Below are 25,650 nucleotides of genomic sequence, written 5' to 3' on the forward strand. Positions count from 1 at the left end.
TCTTCTAGGGGTCCCTGGCACAAAATATCTTCAGATGGGGGTCCACGGCTAAATACGTATCAATATGGGGGTCCTTGACACAAAACATTTTGAGAACCACTGCTCTAGGCACGAGAGCTGCAATGTGAGTGCTCAGCCACCGGAGGGCAGTATGGATACAAGTGCAGCCCCCTTACCTTTGTATCTGCTCTGTAGTGTCTCTGAGGCCATCATAATTGCTATCAAACACGGGGCCGACCAGCACGCTGACGCCGTTACTCTCCTCAGCGTAACGTCTCAAAAGCGTCGACTGGAGGTAGACCCAAATTCCTGCACAGAAATTGAGAGAAAGATATAGGTAAATATACCTACTGTATATCTTGCAGAGAAAAACACAGAAACCAGCAAGATAAACCAGGAGATAAAACGTTAAAAAGGTAGACTGAAGGTGCTTCTATAGGACCAATGGGAACCATGACTGAAAAAGGAGAAAAGAGCCGATCGAGCACTCAGAAAAGGACAGGAGGAGAGGACGTCAGCACATATCGGCATTGCTAGTCAACGGTTATGTGTGTGACATCAGACCAGAGCTTGATCAGAGAGAGAGAGGGGAGGGAGGGAGGAATAAACCTCAATCAACACGTAGCTTGTCAGTGCAATAACCCCAATGGTTATGTGGCACTTTGCACATTTGGAATATTTATTTATGTCCACATAAACAGAAGTACAAGAATGCCTTGTACAAAGGACATAAACACTGCCAGTGCAGTTAGATAATGGGAAAACAGCCACACAAAGTGCATATAAGGCAGAACATTGTTACATACAATAATGTTGGCATACTTGTCAAACACAGCAGACAACAATCATGGGTAAAGGAAACAACGCCTCCTCCAAATTGAGCGGCTTCCTATAATAGCTGATATTGAGCAGTACCTTGCTAATTGTTTGGCCCCACACACACACACACACACACACACACACACACACACACACACACACACACACACACACACACACACACACACACACACACACACACACACACACACACACACACACACACACACACACACACACACACACATTAACAATGTATTAATGTCCACATACATACTGTAAATAAAGGTGAACAAATCCACCTCCACACGCAAATGTGTGCGTCACTATGCGAGGTTTAGACAAGGGTGCAAGGCAGAGAGAGATAAAAGCATTGAAAAGGGACTCCTCTGTGTGCACGTGATCATGTGTGTTTACAGAACAGAAAGAGAGAGATTGTGTGTGTGTGTGTGTGTGTGTGTGTGTGTGTTTATGAGAGAAAGAGAGAGAGAGAGAGAGAGAGAGAGAGAGAGAGAGGGAGAGTGTGTCCTGTGCTGATAAGCTGCTTGTCTCTCCAGAGACAATGGGTGTCAGGCTGTCCTTTCTCTTAGACCTGACCTCATCAGACTGCTTTGCTCTCCTCTCCCTTTCTCTCTTCCAGACCAGTACTACGCTCCATCTACATTCTCACTTTGTAGTCCCACTTTCCTCCCAGCAACTTAGCGCCAGTTGCTTTACTGTACAGTTCAATGTCACCATCATCACCATCATCATCATCATCATCCTTTATTTTGTTCAAGCAAGTTAGTTTAGAACATGAGCCTGAAAAGACGCAAAATACCTCCTGTGGGGACAGGGGTTGAGGGCGAAAGAAAGAACATTTAAAAACAGACAGACAAATAGACAGACAGGAGGAGGCAACAAACCACATGAACAAGCAAATTGCAACACAATAAACAGCACAGATTACAGTACATAACAGACAACAAGGCAAACAGCAATAAACAATACAGTACAGTGTCACATGTGACATATGCCAGCACATATGACAGTAGCGACATCACACATAGCAGCACATATTGCAAGGAGGAGGGCAGGGTACATCATGCGAACAGCATGATGTGCACCAAAGAATACAAGAACGCTCACCTCAAAACACGCTCCCCCCGGGTCATATCCGGTGACCTCCGAACAATCGCCATCAGGTATTCCTAAACGTAACCTCAGTAAAACTATGCCTAAACCTAACCTTATTCCTAAACTTAACCTCAGTAAAACTATGCCTAACCCTAAACATATTCCTAACCTAAACCTCAGTAAAATGAATAGAAGAACCGCTGGGGGCGAGCGGTCCGAGAAAACAATTGGGGCGAGTGTGTTTTGGGGCGAGCATTGCGGTTAGGTTACCACATCAAATTACTCTTAACACATCCACTGCCAGGCCCGTAGTCCTACGGGCCGTTAAATCCAACCGTTAACTGCCGTTCCCGTAGCCCGTAGTCCCGTAGTTTTCCCATGTTAAATCGTGCAGGTGCAGATTCCGGATTTTTTTTGCACTTCCGGTCTCGAAGTGGGCGGACCGGAAACGAAATAATACTGTTTCCGGTTTTTCTCCCGCCTCCGTTTCCTGTCTAGCGGTCAACTTTGGACGCCATTATCTCTGGCTTGTTGTTTTTCTCACCGCATCCACCATTTTAGCGTTTTCCTCTCGTTCTCCAGAATGCAGTGTCGGATCGCCGCACGGTTTTCAGCGTTTTGTTCGGTCGGGTCCCGTGTTTGTGTCGAACCAAATGAACGCGGATTTTAAACGGATTTAGCGGGGCCTATGACGGAATCAAAAAAACAAAAAAGGTAAGAAATTGCTTGGCACTACGATGGACGTTCTGAGATTAGCCGATGGCAGTCAATGTGTTAATAGTGTTCTTGCACACAAGAATGTAAATAAAAGTCTCAATTTCCAGGTTGTTCTAGTCTAGTTGTTTTGTGAGACCAAGAAGCGTTCCCAAAAGTAGTGCGTTTGTGCTACCTGCTTTAGCAAGATCAATGAATATGGCCGCACAGCATTGTTTGAAATCAAGGGCATTCATTAAGTACTTAAAGAGTCACAGTTACATATCCATAATCTGCACAGAAACCAGACTCCAAAACTCAAATACATCCAGAAAACATGTGAGGCTGTTCACAAACTAGCTTCTCCAACACTATAATGTGCAATATACTGTAAATATCGTATGATAGGAGTTGGGGTCCACTTGAGCTCCCCCTTAAACAGTGGATGTACTGAGGCTGCCTTCCAGGAAGAGGACACCTCTGCTGACGGGAAGGACAGATTCAAAAGTTGGGAGAGGGGAATGAGCAATGAGTTTTGCTGCCTTTTACAAGGCAGCAAAACTCATTGCTCAATCCCTCTCCCAACTTGGACAATAGGGTCCAAGCAATCCAAACCGACTGGTTTATTGGGAACAACATTAATAAACTCTTCGAAATCTTTGTCCTCACTAACTTCTTGCCGGGAGAAGCTATAAACCGGGGCTGGACTAGGAGGGCTGGAGGGCAAGGATATGTTGTGAATGTGTCCTTGTTCCCTTGCAAACCTTCATTAGCAATGCCTTACAACAATAACAAAAACAGCGCAGTAAGAAAAGAGTACCGGTGCAGTGACCAGGAAAGAAAGCAGAGGTGTGTTTAGACAGCGCCTACATGGCTATGCGCTACATCGATAGCAAGCTATCCTTCACTGCAAAGAAGATGAGCAAGGAAGAGAGTCGCTTACTTTTGAAGGCAGGGTACATGGGGACAGTGTTGGTGATGAGGGACGCATCATATTTGGACTCCGGTGAGGTGGCCAGCTCTATTAATGGAAAGAGTCACACATTTTTACACAAAAATAAGAAACAAAAAAGTTGTACTATGATTTTTTCAAAAAAAAAAAAAAAAGTTTTTTCATGTGTATGTTGACCTATGACTAGGGTTAGCTTCATGTAGGTGAAACCATAGCCCACATTTCACAGTTGTGACAACAACAGCAACCCACCTGGTGGATAGAAGAAGCCATGCGTGAGTGTGGGGTGCAGGCTGTAGGCCGTACATGTCTGGCTGTGGTCTGGAGACACTCTGGGGTCCGCTCTGATGCACTCACTGCTTGCTGACACCTCCGGTATGGGAGTCAAATCCTCCTGAGACATGGACAGAGAGACCAGTGACGAGAAAGAGAGAACCAGTGGCACACTGCGCGCGTGTGTGTGTGTCTGTGTGTGTGTGTGTGTGTGTGTGTGTGTGTGTGTGTGTGTGTGTGTGTGTGTGTGTGTGTGTGTGTGTGTGTGTGTGTGTGTGTGTGTGTGTGTGTGTGTGCGAGCGCGCGTGCGTGCGTGCGTGTTGACCATGCTGTAAAACCATGGGTCATCGTCATGCTGGCTAGTGTTGGACATTTTTGTCAAAATTCTCATCTTTGCCATGGACATAAAAATTAGTGGAACATTTTATTACCAGAAACACAAACCTTTACAACTCAGAGTGCACAAATGGAACCAAATGTGCACTCTGAGTTATGGAGGTCCTTGAAAATAAAAAGTCAGAGAACCACTGTACCAGTGGACTCATAATGTGTCATAAATAGTGTCATAGTAAAGAAATGACATGCATATCCTGAGGAAAACCTGGAGACTGAGACATTCAGTAATTGAGTCTTAAGATCAAAATAAAAACTAAGTCTAGCCACGGACACATTCGTCTGTGTACCGACACATTGATGATCCCTGTGTACAACTAAAGGTAAGGTATGTGTGAGTGAGTGTGTGTGTGTGTGTGAACAAAAGTGAGTGTTTGTGTGCATGCGGTCACCCATGTGTGTATACTTATACACTACAGGACACATTTTGTGTACTAGTAAAGGGGTGGTATATACACACACAATGCACAATGTGTGTTGGTTAGAGGCTGTACCACAACCAACGGTACACACGACTGATGTCCACAATGGCCTGCCTAAAATGTACAAGAACATGCATACGTGTTTGTGGGGTGTGTGCATGTAGTATATGTGTGTGTGTCCTGTCCTCTGTGCGCAAATTATATGTGCAGCTGTGCCTTATTAAACTGGAAAGTATTGCACAATCTGTTTATGTTAGCGTCTGATAAACAGCCTGCGGGGCGAGGTAAGTGCATTTATTGGTGTTACTGACCTTGTGTTGTTTGTGTTTGGATGTTTGTGTGCATGTTCCTGCACGCAGAACCATCTGGTAAGGCCGTGTAAAGCATGGACTGGCCTATTGCAAACACATGCACACGTGTTCCTCACATAGGCCACATTTGGGGATAAAATTGCCCCCAAATGTGGCCTATGTCATGAGATGTTGTCAAATTAGACACTGATTATTGCGCACACGCGCAGTAATTGTGTGTGTGTTTGTGTAGGCAAGTTTGTGTGTGATACGAGGAGTTTTTTCTTGAACAGCAAAATTCTAGAAACATTTACAACTAATATCTACTCAAAATATATAATATAAAGGTGCGTGTGCGTGGGGCTGTGTGCGTGTATTTACCTGTTTAGATAGTGTGAATGCTGTCCAGAGAGGCATGGCCAGTTCTTTGCTATATCCACTAATAAAATCCACATGGTGTAGCAGGCTGTACTGGGTCTCATACAGCACTGCTGGCCTACCAAACGGCAGGTGGGTGGTGTCTGGGAGAGCAAACAGGTTTTTCAGACTGACACCATCGCTAGCTGACCATGTATTATCGTAATGGCAAGACTTGAAAGGCGCATTTCTGCATGTTTTTAATGTACATTATATTATCCATGAAAGCTCCAAACCTACTGAAAGCATAGACTCCGTCTGGAGCAGGGCTGAACACTTCAATGATCCCCTCCACTTTATTCTACAACAATGAAACACATTGATCACAGGTAACATCAGACATCGTATGTTGTCATTCACCTTTCAAAGACACATTCAAACTGAAGATTATTTTAGGAGGAGACGAAATGTGCGGAATTAACCTGATAATCCCGGGAAGGACATAACTCTTACAGCTTTAACTGATACAAAAATACTGAAAATGATGAGCTTGATATTAACTAAGAACACGTTGGTACAAACACTAACACATACGTATGTGTGCGTGTGTATGTGCGTGCGTGCATTGCGTGTCTTTTTCAACCACTGACTTCATCATCACAGCTACAGCCCAGGTCAAAGGTCCCGGTGGCCTCTGCGTCAGACGCGGGTGACGGTGCCGTGACTTCCTCTGGCATGGCGGGCTGGTGCGGCGGCTCCCTCAACATGTCGTTCAGACTGCCGTACGTCCCGTTGTTAGGGGCTGGTTTTAGGCCTAACAGATCTGACAGGGTACACAACAGTGTTCATTTTGTAGACTAGAACTATGACGAAAGATCTTCGTCGACTACCTTTGTTCACTGACGAAAACTGAATAAAAACTAAATAAAAACTAAGCTATGATGACTAAATCTAAGACTAAATATATTGACAATTTCGTCAACAAATAAAACTAGACTAAAATGAAGAAATCCAGTAGAACTAAAAGTCATTTTATGTTTGGTTGTGCTCTGAAAATAGCAGATCTACAAGCTCAGCATGCAACCAAGTGTAAAATCAGCCATCACGACGCCATCAAGGCCTGCCAAAATACATTTGTGCTGACAAAATCAACTGTAGATTTAGTCGACTAAAATCTTATGATATTTAGTCGACTAAAACTACGACTAAAAACGAAAACTTTTCAGATGACTAAAATATGACTAAAACTAAATTAAATTGTATTCAGAAGACTACAACTAAACTAAATCAAAATTTGCTGTCAAAATTAACACTGGTACACAAGGACATTTGATACTATTCATTTACACAGAAGGAAACACAGAAGGTGTGGCTTCTGAGGGGGCCAGAATCAGAGGCCTCCCCCACATGGGGTCACACTGGATGTCCTGTAACTACCAGGGCTTAACCACTTAAAACCCTATATGGGTGAGGGGAGTCCCTCAGGGCTCTATACTCGTGTATTTTCTGTTTTCTGTTATTGTGGGGAAATCTTTCGCTGAAAATAGCCGATCGACAAGTAAAGCTTGTTGCAACGCGTTGTGATCTGCTATTTTCTGCGAAAGCTTTCTCCACAATATGGATGCTGGGGTTTAAGTGGTTAAAACAAAACAGAAGGGGGGGGGGGGGGTTATTAACCACTTAAGCCCTATATACTTCTTAGCTTGTAGAGGTTCTATTTCTGCTATTGTTGAATAAAAGAAAATTGTGATTATATCAAACATAACATATCCGTCTACAAAGGAAATGCAAGTATTTAATTCAGTCTGACCACAAGCAGGGATAAAACATATCCCGGCCACCGGCCATAAAAATGTATGACCAGAGGGAGGATATCAAAAACAGAAATACGCTCATTCAATTCAACTTGGGTTGTACTCCTAGAGAAGAAACCATGGCTTGGGCGTTAGAGGGAAAAAAAGTAGTTCAGTCATTTTGAACATACTTACCACACATGACGTTGTATAATTCTATGTTTTCAAAGGCTGGTACTTGTTTCTGGAACTTGAAGGATGGCCCATGACCCATGAAGATTGTCTGGGTGAGGGAAAGGTAAAGGTACATCATGAATAAACCATTAAGATGTTGCTGCTGAAAAACGATTTATATATATACATGGTATAGTGTAATCTGGTGTAGTGTAGATGGAATAGAACAGTGACTAGATTAGGGAATAGAATAGAATAGAATATAATAGAATAGAATAGAATACCCTCATGCTGGTGATCTTGTTGTCGAACCCGTGGTCACCAAAGAAACCACACCCTGTTCTCTTCTTCTCTGGCATTTTTCTGAAACGGATCAAATACACGGTATGGGCTTATTTTATACAAAACAAACACACACTCTGATGAATGAATGTAAATGAAGGTGAATAGCAAATTACTTTGCGATGTGCCACTTCCTGTCCATGAGCAGGTGCACGTCCTCTATCCTGCGGTTGTTGGCGTAGTGGAGCCTCTTGGGCAGGTGTTGCTTCAGATACGGCTTAAAGTGCTGCGTCGGCAATTTACACTGAAGCGACAACAGCAGACAGCAGGGGGTTAATGAGCTGGCCTCACGCACACCCGCACGCGCACGCGCACACACACACACACACACACACACACACACACACACACACACACACACACACACACACACACACACACACACACACACACACACACACACACACACACAGCACTGAACAAACATAGAACTGTAAAACATTGTGTGCATGTACTGTAATAGTACAGTATGTGTGTGTCTATGTTTGCCTGTATGGCCTAGTTTCCACTTTGTCATACAACGGCATCGCTTGCCAAAGATAACAGATTTTCGGCATCACTGTTATCCAGTGACACTTGTGTGGCTTCTAGTTATCATCTCTCAAGCTTGCTCTGTTTAATGTACGGGTACAGTGTGTGTGTGCGTGTGTGCCTGTGTGCATGTGTGTGTGCGCGTGTGCGCATGTGCGTGTGCGTGCGTTCGTGTTTATCTTCAGCACTTACAGTAAGGTTGGCAACCACGACTTTTGGGTCATCTGGAAAAGGGAAACATAATATTATGAATATGATGTTCTTTGCGAGATCCTGTTTCTTAAGAAATGCTGATATTGCATGGTCAGCGTTTTAAAATTGCTGCAGTCAGCAAAAATAGCACCAAGGCCTGCTCTGTGGCACATTTGAAATGATATCCATAAGCTGTACCAACACTGCTTATTCAAGAGGAAGGATGTTCCAAGCAACGCTGCTACATTGTTTTGTTTTACAAATTTAGAGCCGATAATCTGCCTACTGGACAGTGTGAAATCCTGTCAATTTAGCTCTTAAAGCATATAAAAACACTTAGGATTTTACTGTGTACATGCATAGTTCAAATCAAAGTATCAGCAGAGCAACAGATGCTGACTGTGTGTCCACAAACAGAGCCACCTCAGCAGGCTTACATGTGGTTGAGCTGGGGTCCTGCGGTCGTATCCGGCCCAGGGACCCAGGGAACAGCTTGATCTCGTCCAGGTTGAGCGGATAGCTGCTGAGGAACTGAGTCCTGTCACAGCCTGCCTCCTCCATGCCTGGGAGACACAAGCAAACACGGCACACCATGAAATCCACCACACTTGGGTGTCCCACTTTTGGGCATGTCGTTATAGGCGGAAAAAAAGAAAATAATGGAGACCCAGAAACGATTAGAAACATACTGAAAATAGATATATTTAGGCAAGGCAAGGCCTCTGTAAAAACTGTCAGCAGCCCTGACACGAAACACCTATCACCCTAGTATAAAACATTTATAAAAACATTCTGGTTACGTGGTTAACTCTGAGTCTCTGACAGTGTAAAAATTGCTGTATCTTCAATGTCTGGGTGTCCTTTTAGCGTCCCTAAACTGGTCCCTTTAACACATGGGTCTTCAACGGGGGTCCGGGACCCCTAGGGGGTCCTCAGACATACTGCAGGGGGGCCGCCAAATCTTTGTGTGATAGGATTTTTTAAATTATTTTTTTTACATAAACCAAGGTTTAAGTGGTTAAATGTCTGAAAATACACATTAACATGAATCCAAAAAGATCACGTGTAAACAAACAAACAAAAATCTATTAATTTACACAACCCTGATGACAGTGCTATCAAATAAGTCTATGAAAATGTTGAATCTGCAACACAATTTTATACAGTGTGTGGGGGGTCCCTGCTTTATCTCTCTCTCTCTCGGCTAAGGGTTCCTTGGCCTGAAAAACGTTGAAGACCCCTGCTTTAACAGCTGTGTAGGAACCCCACCGTGGTCTCCAACGACGAGGACGTTTACACAGCGATGGAGGTTCATCTGCTTCAGGCCGTTCATCAGCTGCCCGATGACGTTGTCTATCTCCTTCAGTGGGTTATCCAGCTAGGACAAGGACAGCAACATCCACATACACGTGAGCCAACTACTGCTGACTGTGTGTGTGTGTGTGTGTGTGTGTGTGTGTGTGTGTGTGTGTGTGTGTGTGTGTGTGTGTGTGTGTGTGTGTGTGTGTGTGTGTGTGTGTGTGTGTGTCTGTGTGTCTGTGTGTGTGTTATTACATATGTAATAAAGTATCCCCCACCCTCTCCCGTTTCCTTATCTGACCTTGGATCAGTCTTGTTATTGCAACTCCTAATCTCTTAAAGTCTCGTCTCTTTTTATTGCACACATACTGCACTGTACACTATCTCTAGCTCTCTCACATTGTGGCACCCACGCATACATGCACGCACACACGCACGCACCCACCTACAAACACACACATGCGTGATACTAATGCTCCGTCTTTGTCTCTCTCTCTCTGTACCACAAACTTACCTCACTGCTGAATGGTCCCAGGCGATGTCCAAACGTATCAGGCTGTTCTGAGTGGACAGCATACACGTAAGGCCTGGGGGGAAAAAAGAATAAGAAAGAATGACGGTGTAGCTTACTTATAATGGAAGTCCATTGTATTGGATGGCAGTTGAGAAAACCATATGAGGCACTCTGGATTCTGGATAGGCCAAAAATCTGATTTGGGGTGCCAGTGTGAACAAAGCCGAGCTACAAAGGTACAGACCCGTAAGGGTCTATTTGTTACCCTAGTTGGTTTGTGGTAGCCAGAGAGAGAAGAACTGTTTGGGAGATGCCTCACCAGCACAGAATGGCAGAGCTGGGAGGCAGCACATTTAGCAAGCAGTGTTTTACCAACAAGCCGAATAGCAGTCTGGCCTAGTTAGGGACCGGCCCTTCAGTTATGGCCATTCAGTAGCTCCAGCGGGAGCCCTTATTACTTTGTATCGACAAGTGTTCTATTTGTTTCTGTTTTGTTCTGAACAAAAGCCTGTGGGCCAGTGTCAATTTGGAGACTGCAGTTCTTGCCTGTCATGGTTTGATCTTTGTACAACCACACTGCTCCGACTCCGTCCACCTACCCCTTCCTGTTGCCTTTTGTTAACAGTTCTTAACCAAAATGTCTGTGGAACTCTAGGCCCACAGAAACACTTTTGCAGCTGGTGGTGTCTTTGCTGACCCTGAACTCTACGAACCTCTAAAAGGAACTTTTATCTGACAGAGATACAGTACTGACACAAGTCAGTCATACAGTATCATCACTTCTTACTTCAGCCTATTGAACAAAACCAAACGTTCAGCCAGCATAAAGGACAAGACAGGTTTTTCCTCAGAACAGAGCCAGCTTCAATCTGCCGGTTCCCTCAGATCGAACAGTGTCGTACCATTCATTCAATGCAACAAATAGTGTTTTGAGTCCGGGAAACCTGCGTACCCAAGCACCCATGACACAATACTCTGTGAAAACTCCTTTATAATGTGTCCGAAATGAATGTCTGTGACTGTTGAACCCAGGGGTCGCACCTCTCATCGTCGGGAAGATGGAGCCAGTGGAGAATGGTCAAAATCCTCCTCTCCAAGGGAATCACCCTAGCAACAGAAAGATAGAGTTAACAGCCTGGTTTGTGGGTTTACTGAGATCCACTAACTGAAAGTATATAGTGTTAAAACTTGATTGCTAAATGGTTGTCCTCTACCCCATGTGTAAGGACAAACTGTTATGTAGCACTGTATGCTGTGTGTGTATGCATCCTGCATATACAGTGCAGGATGGGATACGGTGAGAAACTGTAACCTTGTGTTTGTTTTCCTGCAAAGTGCAGTGTTTGTTTTCCTGCATAGTGCAGGACAGTTGTATAGGTATATACTATTGTATACTGTTGTCCTGTATTGACGGTGCCTCTTGTTTTCTTTTTCTTGCCTTGTATTGCTGTATACGACTGTACTTTCTTTCCTTACTCTTTACCTCTTAACTGCTGTTCTGCCTCTGGGTGACTGATTTTCCCCTGCGGGATCAATAAAGGTATCCATCTATCTATCCATCTATCTATCTATCTTACAATCCGGGACTTATTTTAATGAATACAACATAACTTTGTGAGTTAATAGTTGACATTTGTCATCTGTCACTTTCAAATAAAATAAACGTTAAAACGATATATAAAAAATAAATCAAAAAAGTAATGGAAAAATCACGGTCCCCTCACGCATTAGAATGTTCTTTTAAAAGGGTGAGGGGGCAGTGATTTTTCCATAACTTTTTTCATTTATTTTTTACATATGTTTTATGTTTATTTTATTTGAAAGCGAAATATCCCTTTTAAGTTATTTATTGCAGCTGATGGCACACCGGATTGAACACTATGGATTGGACACATAAAGATCGCACCGTCATCTTTATTGTAGTTTGGACATCATTGCCATTATCAAAATATGTCCAGTCATTATTAATTGTCTTTGCTTTATTAAATTAAACCTGTATCGAACCAACAGCTGAGATCTAGAGACATTTTTAGAGATCCAGAGATATTTTTTTCTTCTAATTGTTTATTAAACAAGATGACGGCTGTGGTTGACACGAGGCTATGCAAATCACCACAGCTCACTAGACAAACAACATGGTGCTTCGGCTGCCATGCTTTGAGCCCTCAATAGCCACTGTTGTTTAACCGTGGGGGGTTTTGTCTGTGTGTGTGTGTGTGTGTGTGTGTGTGTGTGTGTGTGTGTGTGTGTGTGTGTGTGTGTGGCAGCCCCTCTTGCCCTCGTGCTTGTTAGGTCATACTTTATGTAGACACGCATAAATCATTCAAGGATATCGGTATAAGACTTGACTTTATAAGGGCCCTATTCCTGTGAGGATTAAAATTGTGAGTTGTGTGTTATCTGCACTGCAATATTCTTTGCTAGTTCATGGTGTATTTGTATTTTGTTATCCCTGTACAGAATTATTTCCCATAATTGTCTGTGCAAAGTTCAATACAGGTGCAATACAATTATTCAGGTTAGGTACTAAGCCTATAATTAGAACTTTTGAAGTGTGTTAGCAGTACCGGGGATGTCATCTCTCTTTGTAGCATATGTAATAGGTATGCATACCATCTACGTCACAATATTACTTGTTCTCATGATTTCACGATCACAGATTTGCACAAATATAGCATTAAAACACAAATAGCAGCTATTCTGTTTGTGACTTACATAGGCCAGAAGAAGGTGCCTGCTTTCACTCCTTGTTTCTCTGCTGTGATCCAGATCTAAAGCAAATAGAAATGGACGAGATTTAAATTCAAAATAAAATACAATTGTGTTGCCAACACCAAATATTCTGCTAGCTAGGCATTCCTGTGTTATGCTCTGGGGATGTGTACCTTGCTCAAGGGCACTTCGGCTGTAGTGGTTGAGGGAGGGGGGGGGGGGTTAAGAGGGCTTGCTTGGTTTACACATTCACTTCATGGACCCCACGTTTGCCAACTGGGGATCCATGCCTTGCTCAAGGGGCCCTCAACCTCTCCTACTTACTGTGCAGTTTGCCAGCCAATCATGGGCTTCAAACCATTGATTATCAATTCACACACCAGTGCATTACATGGAAATTAATTATTTTCTTAGTGATTATTCTATGGATTACTTTTTCGAATAATCAAGAAGCACTTCCTTATTTATTTATAATCGACTAATTTAATTTGTCTGATTAACCACGTAAGACCTATTTAACACTTCGCCGTACAACAGCGTCGCACACTAACGAAAATAGCCAATTGTGTTGTTGTAGATCTACATTTTTTAAAGGATTTTTTTTAAAAAAGGTCAATTTAGATACTTTTTTATTATAACTGATTATCGATATTGTTTTTAAATAATCAATTAAATCGATTAGTAGTAATTGTTACACCCCTAATCAAGTCAAATCAAGTTTATTTGTACAGCACATTTAAAAACAACTTTTGTTGTACCAAAGAGCTGTACAGAAGAGGCATAATAAACAGTTCATCAACAACATATCGGACAGAAACAATAAGATAAAAAGCCAAGACAACTAATGTAAATACTCACAGGCTGTCCGTACCACCAGCGGTGCTTCAGCTTCTCTCTGCCTCTCAGGGTGAACGTGGCATCAAACACCGGGTCGTACATGGTGTTTCCCACGATACCGTGAGACTCTGGGTAAAGGCCCTACACAAACAGTACAGCAAAACAGAGAGATTACTGGCTCTTGTAGTTGAATGTATATATTTGTAGTACAGTTTGTAGTCTGTCGAGTGCAGTATGTCATGCACTTCTCCTTTGCAATGGGTGACGTGCTACTTTAACAGCTTATGTAAAACTCCTTTGCGAGTGACGTTTTGGACAGTTTGATACCAACTTGAGTGGCTCGGGCGTCCAGCCTGAGACACATCTTTGTATTTCAAACAACCTATGAATGTGGTTCAAATCCAGTTAGCAAATCAGTTTCCAATTGGTTTTGTGCTGTTCAGACATGATACAATCTGGATATGCCAAAAATCTGATTTGGACTGCTAGTCTGAACACAGCCTAACTAACTGCGTTTACTACATTACAACTTATTGAATTGTATTTTAAAGTAAAAAATGCTTTTAGAACGACTAATTCTGCCGAATGTTCACCTGTTACGACATGCACAGAAGGGATGCTTGGGTTCATGTGTCCATACAGCACAGAAGGCAGATAGAAGCAAAATCTTTGCATTACAATTTGAAGTAGCAATTCAGACAGGATGACTTACTGTGGCCAGTGTGTACAGGTTGGGGAAGGTCTTGGTAGGATAGACCGGCCGCATGTATGGTGACGATGTGCCACATGTTTCTATGGGTAGAGAAAAGTAAATGAGTACATTGTGTGCTATGTTACTCTCAGGCACAAGATTTGATGTTAATTTAACACTTCAATGATGTGTAGCCTGCGAGCTAGTTCAGGCGGATACACTCGAGAGGTTTATACGCATGTGCATCACTATGTTGGGGTGATGTACTGAATGTGACGTGTCAAGTGGCTGACCAAATTGGCGATTCATTGCAATTCCTTTTGCTGTCAGTGTTGCCACTGATGTTGTATTGTGCTTTGTTTCTGTTTTCCCTTGGTTCTGTTTTCCCTTGGTTCAGAATTCAGGTGATTCCATGTCAGATACTCTATTCTCTGTAACAGTAATATTCTTTGTACTTTGCACTCATTTAGGTGATGCTTGAAATATTTCTGTTTGCTGCATTTAGTTGCATGCTGGTGTTGTGGACCGAATATATTTTTGTATAAATCACCCTTTACAAGATGTTTCTGTGTTGGGAATGGGAGTAATAGAGGACATGTGACTACTATAATGCCTATATTTGTAATACTATACATATACATTCATAAAAGTGAATTAGGATGTAATAGGAGGACTCACTGAGTTTCATTATGTTAGGAATGACAGATTTGCCTTTCTTCATGTAACCGGATCTGAACCCATCCACTGACAGCATGATGAGGGGAGGGCGGATAAATCTGATAAATGAACAATAAGAACAACACATTCACAAATACACCTGCTTCCTTTCCAGTGAAGACAGGCTTACAAGAATACACTAGCCAAATATGCCAAATATGCTTTCACAAGTGATTTTTCACCAGTGCACCTAATTTCAACAGGGTAAAAATTACACAGTAAAGCCACTTTCTCATATTATGAACACTGGAAATGTCCTGGGAATCAGGTCAGGACATTGTCCGGTGTTGGCTGTTCGCACATGTAGCATGCAACAGTAGAATGTCCGTTTCAGATGCGTTCGCACATTAAGGTAAATACTCCACGTAAATACAACACAGGCACAGCCTGAGGGAGATGCGAGGATCAAATGCAATATTTTTCAGGGAATATTGGTATATACAGCCAAGTGTGCACTGCGGAGGGAAGCTGCTAGTGTAAAGAGATGTTTATGTTTGATCGGTGAATATTTCCAACTCAAGCCCAAATAAAAAGCAGAATGATTAAACTCTCTCTCCAAACACCTCGGGAGGAGGGGAGGCTCCACCCGTCGACAATAAAAGCATCATCAGTACGTCCACACGCTGAATGTAAATTCACCGGACAATCGCTGTTTCATTCACACATAGAGCGGTTTGAGCCATATCGGACCATTAGGGTCCTGCCCGCATTAAAATCTGTTGCATGTCCGATCCTACTGATCCGGAATGTTGCGTTCATACATTTGAACTCTGGAAAACTTCCATAATACAGTGCATGTCTGAAAGTAGCTTATGTTTTGACTTTTAGTGTACCCAGGGAAAGTTGACAGAGCACACACTCTCCTCCACACACCAATGGCCTTGCATCACGCTCACATGTTCACACCTGGGAGCTGCCACACAGCTCAACCACAGTCGTCTACTTGTTGGCCTCTGAGCAGCTCCCATGGTGGTGTGTACACAAAGGTTCGAGGTCAGCAGAAAAGGTCACGCTAAATGCATGGTATTGGTCTAACATGTACTCATAAAGTGTGTGAAGTAAATGTAGTTGAAGGGCGTGCATTTAAACTCACCCTGCAGGGCATTCAGCACTCTTTATCTCCTCGCAGTCACCCTGCAACCATGAACTGTCACCTGACGCAGAACAGAGATGGCAGAGAAAACACGTTAGAAAATGTTGCAATATCTTTGGTTCTCAAACTCTAATTATACGTATTTGGCTGCCGACCCCCATCTCAAAATATTTTTGTTCCAGGGACCCCTAGAAGTAAAGATTTGAGTTAAAATGTTCGCTTTGAAAAAAATATATATTCAAAGATTTGCACATATTTTCACGATTTTTCAAAAATAGCAGATCTACAATCTCATAGCGCAGCACGAAGTGACGCTCTATGAGCTTGTATATCTGCTATTTTTGAATAGCCAAAGTACAAAATAATGGTAAAAATGATTGAACTAATGATTAATTAACTAATAATATATGAACTACTTTTGCCGCAGATGCTTTCCCGAATTAAATGGTTTAAAACAACACCTACCTGTACCCATCGACGGTATAGCAAATGAGAATTCAGGGCTAACATTCTCTCAATCTTGCCTCATTTTCAGTTTTCCCTTTCTCCTAGCTGGCATTAAAATATATATGCTGTACCGTACCACATAGACACATCTATCTACAGTACTAAAATGAATGAAAATATGGTGGTTAATTATGTTCCCATTATAGTGTGCTTTATTATGCTTTTTACTGCTATAAATACTTTTTACTCATGATAGGGGACTTTTGTAGAATGATTTATTTTAACCCTAGTGTCTTAGTCTCGCAAGCTAGACTGTTGCCTCCCACAATTTTCAAATGCTTGCATCATTCAGTCTGGGTGTGACACCTCCTCCCCACTTCCGTTTTGTCTTTACAGTCGGGCTACTTTGTCCTAATATGAATCAAAATAATAGAAGCCTATATACTGTAGCTTGCTGCTTAGCAGAAATTGAAATTCAAAACTCAAATTTTAAATATATTTTTGTGAATGGAAATGACGAATAGATGACAGCTTCCGTTTTCCGCTTTCGGGATGTGTAGTTCCAGACTCTATATAGCATTCGGAGATTGTGGAGCATTGTGTCAAGCTTGTATTTTAGCTATTTGCAGCAAAGAGATGTGGTGTGGAGCGGAAAAAAAGAAAGGGGCCAAGTATAGACACCTGGGGGACCTCAGTCATAGGGTTTAAGAGGTTAATTCACTGTACTTACTATATTAGTTTGTGTCTTTCCTCACAGTGCTTCTTATCGAGTCATTGTCACTGCTTACCACAAAGTGATTAAGATTAGGGCACATTTTACCGACAAATAAAATGACGAATATTCAACCGGAGATTTGCCTTTTTGTAATGTGACACGGTCAGATAAATTAACCTTTTTCTAGACCAGTGGTTCTCAACCAGTGGTCCAGGGACCACCAGTGGTCTTTGAGGGGGTTCCAGGTGGTCCCCAGCTAAATGATGGAGAGTTGGTAACCAAATGGACCCTTATAGATCTTTAACTCTTGAGAGCGTATTAAACTCTCCTTTACGGGTCCATTTGGTTTCATTTTACGCTCTCAAGAGTTAACTTATTGTTAAACATCTACATTACTTAATTAAATTATTATCACTTTGATCAACGTTTGCCTGTTGTCTTTCCTATGGTACCAACATCAATACAGCATGGAATGGTGGACAAAAACGTATCCAACGATAACAAACTATTATAAGTCTTGGGTCTGAGAGTCTAAATCTCATTAAATGGTGGTCCGTGGCTCAAACGCCGAATAAATAATGGACCTTGACATGAAAATGGTTGAGAACGACTGTTATAGACTACCTTTACACAGTGACTTGTAGTTGGTGCAGCAGTCCCCTCTTTCCAGGCAGTCTTCTGAGCAGTGACAGGCATGGTTGTCGTTCCTCTCCTCCCCACAGCGGGCCTCACTGCACTCAAACCCCCCCGCTGACACAGCGGAAGAGGACCACAGGTTATCAGTCAACACAGTGGGCCAAATAAAGCGGGTATAACAGAATAACAGGAGGCCACAGTCAGTAACAATATCGACTTCGCTGTGTCAGGTGGAAATGTGTTCCAATGTAGTTATTATTTTAGTCTCAAGCGCTTGTTAATACTTTTGGTTCAATATTTATAAAAACCCACAGACCCACTTCACTTTCACATTCAAGCGTTTTTAAAAAGAAAATAGAGAACATTGCCAAGCTTGTGGAGCTTGTGAAATATGGAAATACAAGGTTTCTACCCGACAGCAACGATATGTAGAATGGCAGGCACTTCTACAAATCTAATATTATTGTTAATAATGTATTAGTATTAATTATATCATTACGGTGGTGGTAGCAGTAGTAGCCGTGGTAATATCAGTAGTAGTTTTAGTAGTAGTAAGAATAGCAGTAGTAGTTTTGAAGGGATGGTTCACCCACAAAATGACTTTTTTTCTATCGATTACACACCCCATAGAGACGTGAATTCATGGAGATTTTTTAGTTTTTAGCGTATTCCTAAATCAATAATTTGATGACCGGCGGCCGCTCCGGTAGGAGACTCAAAGTGTCAACTTTGAGTCTCCTAACGGAGACATTAGCATCTTTCCGTCGGTCATCAAATTATTGGCTTAGGAATGCGACAAAAACAAAAAAAATCTCCATGAATTCAAGGCTTCGTTGGGTGTGTAATTAATAGAAAATAAGTCACTTTTTGGGTGAACTATCCCGTTAATACTAGTATAGAAGTAGTCGTAGTAGTTGTAGTAGTAGTAGTAATAGCAGTAGTATTAGTTCTAGTAGTAGTAGTCATCGCAGGAAGAAAAATAACCCCAGCAATAAAATCAAGTATACATACATAACTGCATACATGAAAACATTGAAACAGACATAAACCGACCTGTTTTTAGGCAGAGCTCGTCAAAGTCAGCACAGCAGCTGTAGTAGGTCTTACACAGGTTGTCACATCTGCACGAAATGGAAGTATCAGCCTCCTCCAGTTCAAAACACCTCCCCACACAGGTGCCTACTGGACTCGTGATAACGATATCTGGTGGTGGAGTGGAGAGGAAATGAACTAGGGCTTTGTTCAGACCGCAGGCAAGTCAAATACGATCTTTATAGGAACGACTGTCCACTCTGTGATTTGCAAGCGATCAGATCTGATTTGTGTATTCAGCAGTGCTGATTTCGTCGGCTAAAACTATGACGAAAAATGTTCGTCGACTGCCTTTTTTCACTGATGATAGCTAAATAAAAACTAAGCTTTATCTTTATTGTCACCTCACAGGTTTACAGGTGTAAAGAAGTGTTTCTTTTTTCAGGTATACTGGTTATGCGTTTGTATATCTGCTATTTTTGGCGAGCGATCAGGCTTCAGACTGAGACACATCTTTAGAAGTCAAGATTTGAGCCGCATTTCAAACCACATGGTTTAAACTTGATTGGCACAATTATGTTACCATGTGCTTTTTAGCTTTTCAGACTTGATAGAAAACCAATCTGATTCCAATGTGGACAGGCCCAAAAGTCAGATTTAGGCTGACAGTCTCAACATAGCCTTTATGCGTAATTAATTACTAGCCTAGACTAGTTTGGACTAATTTGGACTAGATTAATTGGATCCGACAACAGTGTGGAATACATTATTTCTGTGCACTGATGGTGCGCCTAACATATTAATGTATGACAGTGGGGAAAGGTCAGACTGTAGATCATAATGTTACAATCTTTCCTTTCATAATCTTTTTTGGAGAAGCGTCTGTTGCACAACCTGGTTTAATAAAGAACATCAGGTGTGAAGCAAAGCAAGGGCTTTAAAAGGAAACACTATAAATTAAAGGTAAAAGGAAAGATATCGGAGGATTAGGTGATAATGACACCAATCTTTTAAAACTATACCAAAGGGTTTGGGAGTTCAATCAAATTCAGTTAAATGAAACCATTAATTCATAAAGCAGTAATCCACATCAATGTCTGTCCCTTACTCTTAGGTGGCGGTGGGATGTCTCCTCCTTCTCCAGGTCGGCTGGCTTGGAAGACATATGCTCTGCTGACGTCACTACCTAACAGGCAGGACAACACCACCACTACCTGAGGACAACACAGTATTAATGGACACATTTTTATTAGCCTGCTGCTCCATGGTCTCTTATACTCCAGTTGGCGATAGGAAGGGTTGTGTCATCTCCGTTCACTCCATCCAACATGCAATAATTTTACAGCAATGGCGGTAGGATATTCATATAAGATTCAATATTCAATCAAACAAGATATCTCTTGGCTGGATTGGCATGGAATTTGCGCTGGGAAAATGATGCCGACTGATATTGGTGAGCCCATTGCCTTTCCTAGCGCCACCCTTAGACCAAAATTCCCCTTCTTACAAGAATCCCTCAAACTCTAATAGATGGATTACCATTATACTTGCTGAGTGCATTCATGCACCCCAGAGGGAGAACATTAATGATTTTACTGTACCACAACACTTTCAAGTGTTGTGCTACAGACACACAGGTCTGAAGGAGGGATGAATCATAACCTTTTGAGTGAGCCCATGACCTTTCTATAGCACCATGCTCAGGCTAAAATATAATGTTTTTTTTTTTGTTTTTTTTAGCAAATTAAATCCTATATACTTTGTTGGATCCTGGTTTGACCCTTCATTTTCTCCCTTTGCACCAAATATTTTAGCTGAAAATAGTTTATCTACAAGCAACGTGTTGTAAGCTTGTAAATCTGCTATTCTCGCCGAATATTCGCCAATTACAACATGCCCAGAATAGGGTTCAAGTGATAACCCCCAAGTAGTGAAAGTGCTGAGTGAGCTCTAAGAATGGCAGTCAGTTCAAACCACTTTGGTCTGGTTGGGTTTAAGGAGCAGCACAGCCTCTAGGGGTGACTGGCAGGGCTTTTAGACTATTCAGAGTCTGCGAAGAGCACAAAACCCAAGGCACCCTACAACACTAAAGCATCCAATGAGCAAAAAGCTTCACTCACAACAATGGCAACACAAAAAGACCCCCCTTCCCTCCCCCCAGCTGCTGATATGCATCGTGTCTGATCAGGACCTTAGTCTTGACACCCTCTTTCCCTCTTTTTGCCAGTTGTTGGGAATTCTACAGTATCTGACAACTACTGTACAACTTGACCAATACATCTGTTTTGGGATTGGGTATCAATACGGATAATTGTTCATGAAAATTTGGTTACATTGAATACACGTGCCAGTATTGTTTTTCTCGCCCTTTCTTAAGGATGATATAACATGAGCAGTCTTCCCCTAAGAAAATATCGCTACAATGTGTTAAGATTTATATTTGTTTTGCTTTATATTTGTCGTGCAGCGACAAATATCACCCTCCCCGCCCAGCTTCCCTCCCATTCATTAATTTCCGGTTTCTTATTTGCATATTCGGACCGGATATAGAAATATGGCGGATTTGAAATCGTTTAAAAATATGCTTCATTTACGGTCTATGAGTCTATGGGCGTAACTTTGTCCATTTCCTTTTTACAGTCTATATGGTATCACAATGGATTTGAACCCACAATCTCTGTGGTGGTGGGCAAGGCACTTTACCACTGTGCCACCCATCCCGAGCGCCGAAAGTTTAGGTTTCTCCAGCATCAATAGGTTTTGATTGTACTAAATAGACACACAAAGCATATAGCTTCCAACAAAGACAGTCACTCAAGGTTAACAGGCTGGCAAACAATTGGCTATTACACGGTTACTGCAAAAAGAGCTTTCTCACACTGGTTCAGGACTAAAAGCCTAGATTAAAATGCTACAGTATGGAGGCCTAGTGGGCTGGGACCATTCCACATCATGCATTCTTTCCTTGAGCAAAACCCTGCGCCTCACTGATTGTTGCACTGAAGAACTGTGTATTGTAAGTTAAATAAAAAAGAACCCACCAAAATGTGAATACTGTATATGTAAGCTTGTTTTTATCAGCCTGACTCAGCTCAGGGTAATTTGTATTCCGGGGAAGAAAGACTTGACAACAAACTGCTCGCATGCTAGGGCTATCCGTAGGTGACTAGGATTAAAGGTATCACAAGGCAAGGGAAATGCATTTGTATACCACATTTCATACATAAAAATGCAATTCAAAGTGCTTTACATACAGCATAAAAATAAATTGGAAGGCATAAAAGAGCATTTGTAAAACCCAAAGCTGGTTGTACAACAACAAATGGGACACTGACCCATATAGTTATTGGACTTGAACCCACAAAATAATTAAATATGATTCTGAAACTACCGTATATTAGTTATGTTACTTGATTCAATAACACCAGGTAATAATAATCTCACAAAAGAGTGATATGGGACTCAGGGACACAATTGTACCTTCACCAAACTATTTATAGGCTACAACAAGCTGGACTATCACAATAATTAGATCAATCAATGAGACACGTTTTTGCTGTGACATAATTATGGGTAAAGTGAAGTCCTACATACAGCAGGCCTACTGCGAGCTATCACATATCTGACATATACTAAACGTTTATTTATTTGCAGTGTTTCTATTTGTGTGCCATATCTTCTCTCTCTCTCTCTCTCTCTCTCTCTCTCTCTCTCTCAAATAATGATGATCATAATTAATAATCATGCAAAACAGTAGGCCTACACTACAGCCCAAAACTTTTTAGAGGCATCAATAGCAGAGAGAGAGAGAGAGAGAGAGAGAGAGAGAGAGAGAGAGAGAGAGAGAGAGAGAGAGAGAGAGATCAGTTTGTCACAGGGACAGGGGCTAACCATTAACTGTAAAGCTCTGTTTACCTATACACCCCCATAAATCTGTCACTATTGACAGAAGTGGCAATTAATCATCATTACAGTCATTAGTGCCAAAAATAATTAGAGGCATATGGCTGTCTGAGGCAGAGAAAGAAAGCAGTTTGTAAAAGAGGAGAAGGGACAGGGGCTAACCATTAACTGTAAAGCTTTGTTTACCTACACCCCTTCATGTAAACAATCTGTCACTGTTGACAGAAGTGGCCATTCATCATCATCATCATCATCATACAGTAGGCCATCTACCGGCTGACGTTGTCAACACAAGCACAAAGCCTTAGAAACAACATGACAGAGCAATTAATAGATGTTTTGGTATAACACCACTTGTGTAATGTCAGTAACTGAGCTCTATCGTCTTTGAAATATCCAGAGTCTTCTTCTCATAGGAGACTGATTGATTGAATATTGATTGACCGATTGAATACTTTATTAGCAGTTTGCAACAAAAGAAAGCACAGGAAAGTACAGTTCAAAACTAAAGTGCAGCTCCCTCACTTTTCCTCATATAGACTAAAGTGCAGCTCCTTCACTTCGCAGGTCGATAATAATAATGGCCGCATCAATTCTGCAATAGTGCAATATTTTTGGACCAGGAGGAGCAACTAGTTTACTAGCCATTGTTGCCCGAAAACACAATGAAATGCATGAAAAACTATATCCCAAATTCCCAATTAACATAAACAACACAGCCACGCTGTGTTGTCTTACCGTACCAAAATTCCCAGAAGCATGATGTTCCAAATTATGCAGTATGATCCTCTTTTTGCATTCCCACTGTCCCAGTAATAAACCTCTGCGAGCAGCCGCTGTCTGTCCGAATCAATGACAAGGACGCAGAGGGGGTCAACTCTCTCCCTCCCTCTCTCTCTCTCTCTCTCGCTCTCTCTATGCGGGTGGGGGGTCAACACTCTCTATCTCTCCTTTCTCTTTCTCTCTCTCTCTCTCTCTCTCTCTCTCTAGTACGCAGGGGGGGTCAACTCTCTCTCGCTCTCTCTCTGTTGCTCAACAGTGCTGTCACCGTTGGCTCCTCTCTCTCTCTCTCTCTCTCTCTCTCTCTCTCTCTCTCTCTCTCTCTCTCTTCTCTCCCCCCCTAGTTTGCCTTGCGCCGCTGGCTGCAGCAGGGATGGACTAATGGTGACAGGCTGACAGCTGTGCTCTCTGGTACAATGCTTGGGGTCGGGGTGACGTTCCAACACTGTCAGCGTTTCACTGTGTGTGTGAAGGTCGCTCCATTCACTTCTAGGCCTACACAAGAGAGGTAGACTAGAAAGCAGAGAGAGAGAGAGAGAGAGAGAGAGAGAGAGAGAGAGAGAGAGAGAGAGAGAGAGAGAGAGATGTAGGCTACAATGGGAATAACTTTTATGATTTAACACAACTTTCTGAACTTTCTTGAACTGATCCATCCATCCAATTATACACTTGCACAATATCGTGTACTGCATAGGTAATATAATTTAGCAGGATGATCTAATCCTCTTACCAGGATTAAATCTCATTTCCCAGAAACCACCCTAAATCCTATATGTTTAATGGTGGCCATGCGTGGGCTGGCTGTGTGGGCTTGAATCTCTGTGATCTGTTTACTGATGTCACAATGCAAAGAGAACAGTCAGTTACCCAATGCAATGTCCAAAACTGCACAGGAAGTGCTTTGGGTACCCCTTGTATGCCTATGTCAGTGTGTATGTACCTGTCTGGGTGTTCCTAAAACCACCACTATGTAATAAAACTAACTAATTAGTCTATTAGCAATGCCCAGCTTCGTCAACTCTTAGAACTACACAACAGGAACCATTTAACCCTCTTTCCCTTATAACAAACCGTTTAGTTACACCCTGAATTTCATTGCTGGATGACAACCAAGATTATAAAAACACTGGACCCCATCTGTCTCCCTTGGCCTGCCGCCTGACAGAGGCTTGCCTCTTGCGCAACAGGAACACAGAGGAAACAAAGACTGGAGCACAAAATACTACAACATAAAACATAAAACCCCTCCAGCTGCCCTGACTTCTGAAACTCTGTCTAAAGACGAACATCAAGCTATCGTTTAAGGTTTTCATGAACATACATCCACATTTTTGTTGACACGCTTTTACCCCTTGCTTGCAAGGAGGGTGTATGCAGGTACTGTCATGCATGAACTTTGATAGGATGCATAAGCTGCTGCAGTCACAACTTTAAACTTGTGAATTTCAACTACTCGTCAGAGCTCTAGCCCCGGCCAACTAGCAGGCAGCCCAACACAGGATCAGTGTCATATAATGGAACAGGAGGGAGCCAATTTGAGCCTGACCATTCTAGGACCCACAGAAGAGCACCTCAATGTATGGATTATTACTTGTTTCCTTCTAATCCGGTTGTACATACATTGCTGCTATGCTCAGGCACCTTAGTTTGTCTCTTATCTCAGGTACTTTGTAAATATGTAGATAACTTGTTTTTGGCCTTCTATTGTTCTCTGTTGATCTCCTTCCCACTTAACCCCCTACCCCTCTTCTTTTTCTCTCTCCCCACTCTTCTTTCTACGGAATTTAACGTTGCGATGGGAGTGTTGTACAAAAACGAATTTCACCCACTTTTTTACCTTGTAAACCTGTGATGTGACAATAAACCTGATTCTGATTCTGATTCTGGAGACATCCCAACCAGAGTTGATGTCGTCGACTAAAACTAT

The 25,650-nt window shown here is 42.2% G+C and overlaps 1 protein-coding gene across 1 annotated transcript in view; it reads right to left on the reverse strand.

Annotated features, from left to right (window-relative positions):
- The window catches only part of enpp2l (ectonucleotide pyrophosphatase/phosphodiesterase 2-like), a 37,962-nt gene extending 14,014 nt beyond the window's left edge, over positions 1 to 23,948 (reverse strand). The window contains exons 1-23 of the mRNA XM_084080860.1: positions 23,687 to 23,948; positions 20,149 to 20,254; positions 19,062 to 19,211; positions 17,997 to 18,122; positions 16,211 to 16,271; positions 15,079 to 15,176; positions 14,422 to 14,501; positions 13,731 to 13,850; positions 12,876 to 12,931; positions 11,202 to 11,267; positions 10,161 to 10,233; positions 9,617 to 9,725; positions 8,785 to 8,910; positions 8,348 to 8,379; positions 7,741 to 7,868; positions 7,567 to 7,645; positions 7,304 to 7,391; positions 5,966 to 6,138; positions 5,616 to 5,676; positions 5,340 to 5,479; positions 3,833 to 3,974; positions 3,572 to 3,649; positions 177 to 309 (exon numbers count right to left, since the gene is read on the reverse strand). Of these exons, the coding sequence (XP_083936986.1) occupies positions 177 to 309; positions 3,572 to 3,649; positions 3,833 to 3,974; positions 5,340 to 5,479; positions 5,616 to 5,676; positions 5,966 to 6,138; positions 7,304 to 7,391; positions 7,567 to 7,645; positions 7,741 to 7,868; positions 8,348 to 8,379; positions 8,785 to 8,910; positions 9,617 to 9,725; positions 10,161 to 10,233; positions 11,202 to 11,267; positions 12,876 to 12,931; positions 13,731 to 13,850; positions 14,422 to 14,501; positions 15,079 to 15,176; positions 16,211 to 16,271; positions 17,997 to 18,122; positions 19,062 to 19,211; positions 20,149 to 20,254; positions 23,687 to 23,704 (2,243 nt within the window). The 5' untranslated portion in view covers positions 23,705 to 23,948. The remainder of the gene's footprint in view (positions 1 to 176; positions 310 to 3,571; positions 3,650 to 3,832; positions 3,975 to 5,339; positions 5,480 to 5,615; positions 5,677 to 5,965; positions 6,139 to 7,303; positions 7,392 to 7,566; positions 7,646 to 7,740; positions 7,869 to 8,347; positions 8,380 to 8,784; positions 8,911 to 9,616; positions 9,726 to 10,160; positions 10,234 to 11,201; positions 11,268 to 12,875; positions 12,932 to 13,730; positions 13,851 to 14,421; positions 14,502 to 15,078; positions 15,177 to 16,210; positions 16,272 to 17,996; positions 18,123 to 19,061; positions 19,212 to 20,148; positions 20,255 to 23,686) is intronic.
- Between the last annotated feature and the right edge of the window lie 1,702 nt (positions 23,949 to 25,650).

The sequence above is a fragment of the Gymnoscopelus microlampas genome (assembly GCF_963454915.1).
Source record: "Gymnoscopelus microlampas genome assembly, chromosome: 15".
NCBI classification, from domain to species: Eukaryota; Metazoa; Chordata; class Actinopteri; order Myctophiformes; family Myctophidae; genus Gymnoscopelus; species Gymnoscopelus microlampas.